General features: G+C 48.3%; 1 protein-coding gene across 1 annotated transcript; it reads right to left on the reverse strand.

Annotated features, from left to right (window-relative positions):
- Positions 1-201: 201 nt before the first annotated feature.
- LOC135825018 (uncharacterized) lies at positions 202-3856 on the reverse strand. Its single transcript, XM_065337754.1, has 5 exons — positions 2291-3856; positions 1805-2082; positions 1464-1550; positions 1120-1237; positions 202-933 (listed from the first exon to the last, which is right to left on the reverse strand). The coding sequence occupies exons 1-4, from the start codon at positions 3549-3551 to the stop codon at positions 1124-1126; spliced, it is 1740 nt and encodes a 579-aa protein (XP_065193826.1). The 5' UTR covers positions 3552-3856; the 3' UTR covers positions 202-933; positions 1120-1123.
- Positions 3857-7544: the final 3688 nt, after the last annotated feature.

The raw sequence follows: 7544 nt of genomic DNA on the forward strand, positions 1-7544 counted from the left end.
TGAAATGTTCACTTGAACGTATAGTGGCTGGCGAAATGAAGCCCTAGTACCAGTACGAATCGATAGGGAACGAATTTAGTAGTAGCTACTTCGAGGTTGTTTTGAGAACTCAGGAAGTAGCGTTTACTAGCAGTAGTTTTCTACTACACTACTTTCAATGTTACTGGACAGCCCGAGGCAATCTGGATCACACTTCAGAAGCAAGTAAGCTGTTCATCGTTGCTGAACATAGTATTGCACAGTATGAAGTAGTTTGAACATTGTATGAATGTTCTCATATCACAGCTCTAATTGCATTCACAATTAATTATGAATCATGGTAAATTTGTAACGAATCAGGTAGATGCTATACTGAATTCGAGGGAAATAAGACTAAAAAAGAGTGGCTGGTAATGAGACTGAAAGAGCTCATCACGAACTGTAACTGGTTATGGAATCTTGATTATCTAGATAACAATAATGTGATGAGTGCACGATCATAAAGGCTAGAACTTAGAAATAAATAAATAATTTTGGAGTATGTGTGCTCACTACACTCTCCTTTTTGGTAGTCTATAGTACAAAACAGAGCAAGATGCATAATATATATATCAGCTGTATGTAATATCATGTATCGCTGCTCATTTCCGTGGTAAATAGCATGCATACAACTTCATGTTGGAATGCCCCTGCATTTGCATACACGATGCCCACGTGGAAAAGCCTGTAATAATAAAAAATAATAATCTATCTAAAGAAAGAAATGCTTTGTAAGCCAATAATTATGGTTACTGTCGGGTAAGGTATACAAGTAGGGTAAAAAAACTAAAAGCGCACAGTTGATCCCATGCTAGAAGACACATGAGAGCATAATAATTATTATCAGACGTGCTCGCATCATGATTTCTTGTCTTCCATCCCAAGAGCTGTATGCCGCATACACTTCCATCGCATCTAAGCAAGACAGAATGACCAGAGGCATATTTCTTTAAAACCTGTATGTAATGAGGCTCTAAATATTCAACAAACACACCCTCTTCAGTCTCTTGTTACTTATCTGCTCACTACCCTATGCCTTTTAATTAATCTTTTTCACTGCCGAGAAAACAGCACGCATCAAAAGTAGAAAACTTGCCGTACCTTCCTAATCAAAATCCGATTGGGGGTCTGAGTCTTCTTGATCTTCGGTGGCATACTCTGAAGGATCAGAATCATCACTGCTTGAGGATGGCTCGTCAGTGGGTAAATTGGTGAGGTCCTGCATTGAACAAACAGATGAATATTACCGGCCAGTACTGCAGCACGTGACTTCTTTTACAAACACACCCATGCATGCAAAACAGACAGACACACACACACACACACACAAGTACGTACACACATTCGCGCGGACACCCGTACTCGCACGCACAATATGCAAGGAACATGCCAAACAAGAGAGGCTAGATCTTCTAATTAACCTAAATTAGTATGTGATTGTATACCTCTGCTTCAGCAGCCAGTGTAGCAGGTGGTGGCGCAGATGCTGCCTCTGATTCTTCTGGCGCGTCAATGGGTAAATTGATGAAGTCCTGCATTGAACAAACAGATGAATATTACCGGCCAGTACTGCAGCACGTGACTTCTTTTACAAACACACCCATGCATGCAAAACAGACACACACACACACACACACACACACACACACACACACACACACGCACCTAACCACACATGCACACATGCGCGCTGACACCTATACTCACACGCACAATATCCAAGGAACATGCCAAACAAGAAAAGCTAAATATTTCAATTAACCTAAATTAGTACATGATTGTATACCTCTGCTTCAGCAGCCAGTGCAGCAGGTGGTGGTGCAGGTGCTGCTTCTGATTCTTCTGGCACCGCTAGTTCTTGAGGTAGTGTCGCTTGTCCAGGGACGGATGGTGTACCGAATGAATTCTTGCATCCTTTGCATTGGCAAATGTCGGTACAGGATAGGGTCTGACTTCGACATGAGCACCGTCGTGTTGAGCAGCCAGTCTGGCACTTGCATGAAACTAACTTCAGTATATCTTGGGGGGCTGCTTGCTGCTCCATCCACACTATAGACAAGCCACCTACAGTTCAGCAGAGGAGTAGACAACATACATGTAGATCACCAAAACCTGGTAACAAAAATGATGGTGATTTTCACAAGGCATTTATTAGGATAAATTTGTGCACAGCGTGTTCGTTGTGTTGATTGTTTCAATGCAATAAGTTCATTGGCATTACAGTGTCCTAGAAAAGAATACACATCATGCGGAGCAATGCTTCTCGTCTCACCTTGATCTGATACTCTCCATCCATTCCCGTCGGGGCTGGGGATCTCGGGTGATGGCTGTAAAGCCAATCGCCACACTACTGCTTGGTAGTTTGCTCGCAGGACATGCTTCCGCAATGCATCTCGTGATGGTGGCATATTCTGTGGTGTACTGGAGTTGTTGCGCAGCAGCTCGAAACGTACGTCATTGATATTTGACAAGCTTGCACATCCATACAATCTGGCCAAGAACACCTCACACAGCCCTTGCAGTCGTTCGTCCACATTGAAACTCTTGCCCAACTCAGCCATCGCCTCTGCCTGCGCACAGTCTTTCTTGATCAATTCCAGAGCGGCCTTCTTCCCTTTCCCTGAGAAAGCGCTAACGCTATCGCATCCGGTGAAAGCATGCAGGCCAATAAGTGCTTCAGAAGCAGCTGGACCAAGCTTTGCAGAGAGGGCACTGATGTCAACTAGCTCAGGCTTCTTCGCGGAACCAGTCTTGAAGACGAGCTGGCCATTGATAGACGTGGACAAACCAATGGCTATGACTGCAACGTCTGTGTCGGGTGAACATATGAGTGCTGACTGGAAACCATGAGATGTTGCATGGGCTGAGTGAAGCAGTAGCCTTGTGTCTGCTTCCTCATGAGTGCAGGATAGCTCTGGTATCTCGGTTGCACGAAGACATGTTGCTGTTAACGATGGTGCAGCAAGCTGAATGCAAGTGGTGCCAACTGTAATGATGACTTGCTTCTCGGTTCCCAACAAGGACACAAAGTGCTCTGATGTTTTCCAATCTGTGGCAAGGAACTGAACCAAATTCGTCTTGTTTGTACCGTTGGACAAGTACCGCTTCCATTCCTTTGGTGTGGCCTGGTCACGACGCTCTGCTCGAATCACCAGTGGATCTTGTTGCCCAGTTCTCTTCTGGCGTTCGAGCTGTTTGATGGAGATGTCCCAGTACCGGTCAGTTACAAAGTCTACACGTGACGCATTGCTTCTGACCATGTTTGCCAACAGCTGCCGGAAGATCTGGTCACTGAGTGCACCGAATGTCGGAGGTGGGGAAGGCGTGGCTTGAAGAAGTGCCATTGCGTCAATCACAACACAGCAGCCAGCTGGCGGGTGATCTCGTAGTGCACTGTCTTTCCCCAGTGCATGTAGCAACTTGGACTTCTGCGTTGAAACCATCCCGCCATCAACAGTGGCTATTGCCCACGGAACAGGCCCGAGCTCATATTGCACTAACGTTCGCACGTCGAATGTGCGATTCTTTGCCATTATGAGGAGCTGTGTGAACAGCTGGCGGTCAGCTTTCACGGCTTCGAACTTGGAAGTGGACTTTGCCTTCTTCTTGCTGTCTGTGAATGAAGGCAGCTTCCTTGCTGGAATCCGGTCAAAGAAACTGGCTTTGGTAGACTGTAGGCGCTCTTTGAGAAACAGCTGGAAGGCTACTTCTCCTTTTGCCTGGGCCTGCAACAACTCTGTTTGAGCAGCTGGCGTGCACACCGTTCTTGTTGAGAGGCTCACCAGCTCCTTGCCATCGAATGGACTGCCCCAATCCAGTAGCTGGTTGACGATCTTTACCACAGCTTTCTCGTCTCAGGAGATGCTGGCCACTGCTTCGTCTGGGTGGCGCGACACATCTCCAAACGCAACACCCTCGTCCATTCTGGCCAAATCATGGCACGCTCTTACAGTTGCCGAACGCTCATGGATGGTTAATATCCAGCGATGGACAGCACCAGGATTGCGGCTGAACCCGACAATACCACCCATAGTCTTACTAGCACGGTTCAGAGTCTGCTCAATAGCTTGATCCACTGGGACTTGTGCAAAGTGCCGTTCCGACCTTGCGACACAGAAGTCTCCGGACTGAAGTGCTTCATGGGCAGAAGGATTCCTTGTAGAGAGTGTGGACATGTCGGCCCAGTAATAGGTGCCATAGCGCGCATAATTTGTGTGGTTGTAAGCATAGAACCATGGCAGCATGCGGCGAATGCAGGCCAGGTGAAGGCTCCAGTCTTGTGTCCTCGTCGCACGGAGGAACAGGAGAAGAAGCTGGACCATATCCAAGTATGAGAGCCAAAGGGCCGCCATGGGCGAGGCTTTGCGCAAATCAGTAGAGTGCTTCTCAAGACGACTGGACAAGCGGCTAAAGTCGTTGCTGTTCACTATGCTGGAAACTGTTGCAGTCGCCTTCGTCTCTTGCACTTTCCGGAGCACAGCTGAAAGTCTGTCCCATTCGACAGCATCATCACTGGAGAGCGACTTATTCAGGTGCTGTAAATTCAGCCGTGTCAATGCTTCATACAGCAACTTGTGCACACGTATGGCACGATTGTAGTGCTTTCCACTGACTACACCCTTGACAGACTGTAGACCAACGATGCCTGTCATAGTTAGCAGATCAGTGAGGCCAGCTTCTGCAAAGCGCTTGCCAATGACAGACAGAAAAGAGCAGGTGGTGTGGAATGCACCTAGTCGAAGCACCACATCTGGAAAAGCATCTTTCTGCTTCCACAGCACTTCCAAGCCCTTGGCATATACAGCTTGATCAGCAGTGATTATGCAGTGCTGCTGGTTAAGCTGGCGCGATATTGCTGAAGACCGCTTCAACACCTCCAGCACTACGCCAATATCTGTTGGAGGTGCTGGAATGACGGGCAAGTAGCCAACAGCTGTGGACTTTGGTGACGTACTAATCATAGAGTTGAATCCTGACCAGCTGGGCACTGTTTGTTGAGCCTCGTCTGATTGCTCTGATGATGCATCTGGCACTGCAGGACAATTGCGCAGCAATACCCATAACATGTCAGTTTGTGCACCTATGTGGCTCGATGAGGATGGTGCTGGGTCCAGTGCTGGAAGCTGGGGTGGCTCTCTTCTCGGTCCAGACACATACTCATACTCTGCTGGTGGTGGTGCAGGTAGTGACCTTGCTGCCCTCTTGCTGCGTGTAGTAGGGGCTGTAGATGCAGATGTTGCCGGCGGATTGGTGGATGCTGGTGTAGAAGATTCGTGCTGCCTTTGAAGGACAATGCCGTTGGTGCAGTGTGTTGTGCCTTCTCCGGTAACCGTTTCCTCGCAAAGGTCATTGTTGTCCCAACAAAAAGAAAACATTCTTTGTCGGGTCAATAACGCTGGGCACAAACACGTCGGTGTCCAATGCCTCTTTTGCCAGCGAGGTCTCGATCTCAGAGAGCTTAGTGTCGGAAACACCGTGTCCGAAACGATTAAGTGTAGTCACTAACTGCTGGCTTCTGGTCAGGTGGCGGACTGTCATAGGAAGAGCAACACTCTTAGGTGTTATGATGCGGCCTCTTGTCGCGGCATACACAATATCTTGCCCAAGAGACAAGACCTTGGCTCTCTTAGGCGCATCCAGCTTAGCTCTTTTCACCACACTGTCACAATCCTCGATGTCTCCCACACCAAGCACCCATGCCAGGAAGTTGTAAAGACTATCTGGCACGCACCGACTGGCATTCTCCTCAGTGAGGTCAGATGCGTGTGGAATGTCAGGCAGGATGGGGGAGATAGCTTTGATGTCACTTCTGACTTGTAAGGCAGCATGGAAAATGTCATGAGCCATTGACATGGGTGGCTCATCCACAGCAAATACATCACTATCACTGCTGTCGGTCTCCTGTAATTGGGCACTGCCACGAGTTACAGCTTCCGCCAGGACAGTTGCCAAACTTGGTGGCGTGAGAGTTGCCGGGACAAGTGACTCAGGCTCTGTCACTGACTGTCTGACGAACATGACCCTATCATTGAAATGATCCACAATTCTCTTCTTCAAGAGGAATGTGCGATAGCTACTTGTGACACCCAGGTCTCTCAGCTTCTCCTGGTACTTGCTGGTCAAACAATCCATTCGTATAGCCTTCACGGCACTCCCCGTGGAGAAGAGGTCATTTTCAATATGTCCAGCAAGCCAGTTGAAAGCCTGCTGGAACGTTTCCCGGAGGGAAATAGTCGGGCCCTTTGCGGCACTTGTGTTCGCAACGGTTTTCCCATGCGTGTAGTTGCGGTAGCACGAGTGGTGGTACAGAAACTCAGCTGCAATGCAATCCGGGCCACCTTCCTGGAACAGCAGCTGAATCCTCTGATCCTGGTACGCCACTGCTGCGACTAGGATTTTCTCCCCGGCCTCAAATGTGTGGCATTGCGTAAGCTTTTCCACTTTACCTTTGACGCGTTTGTCAGAGGATCTCTGGCAAAACAGACATAGCTGCATGTTGGTTTTGGGGAGGGCGCTTCGTGTTGAGCGCCTCTTACTGGGATTGCTGTCTGCAGCAGACTCACACTCGTCGGTATTCTGCTGGGGCTGATCCTTTTCCTTTCCCTGCTGCTCACATCGTAGCTTATTTATGCTCTTTTTGTGTGTGTATGAGGCGTAACATCGTCTGTGACACCAGCCACGACACGGCGCACACTCTTCCGCACAGTTCTGAGCCAGGAAAAAATCCCATGTGGAGTCCTGTCGAACTCGAGCAGCTGCCACAACTCTGCTATAGCTGATGTCCGACAAAGACACTCGAGCATCGTCACGCACGTCCACACAGTGGCACAAACAAGAATCCCACGATTTGGCAACATTACTTCCGTCTGGCACCACTACGAAGCTACTGCCTTCGAGAGGATTACTGGGCGCATCCTTGTTCGCCATGAGTCCTACTTACTCATGATCGAACACCATCCGCTCTGCCATAACTAAAACAAGAGCCCAGGGACTTCGCGCCTGTCCTAACTGCAATACCAAGTGGATGTACGTGTGGTTTGTATTTGTGTTGTATCTGCATAATTTCAAAATTCAGCGTCGTCCTCTTCTTCTATGCATTCAAATTCAGCGTCGTCCTCTTCTTTCCTGCTCAACATGACCTCAAATGCGAGACTGCGTGTGCGTACTCAATGCTCATATCCTTTCCCAGCCTGGAAGAAACCCCTTATAAAGAAGCTGTCGCAATGTTGACAAGTAGCCAACAGGTCGGGCCATGTATAGAATGGGTTGTAGTAGCCATCTACGCTCGAAGTAGGTACTCGGACCTACACTGCAACGCAAAAACGAGATTTCACTTTTGGCAGCTGTACTACAGCCCCTTCACGGAAAATGCCAATGTCATAATGATCACAGACCAAGACAATGATTCCCTAGGAGGACGACCTAAGCCCCAGTGACACCTCATGTCAGCTAATGTGGGTACGTTCCCTTCCACATGCCATTGTACTGTATATTTATGGCGTGATGGAGTGCAAATCCTGTTACAG

This window comes from Sycon ciliatum, chromosome 9 (assembly GCF_964019385.1).
Source record: "Sycon ciliatum chromosome 9, ocSycCili1.1, whole genome shotgun sequence".
Lineage (NCBI taxonomy): Eukaryota > Metazoa > Porifera > Calcarea > Leucosolenida > Sycettidae > Sycon > Sycon ciliatum.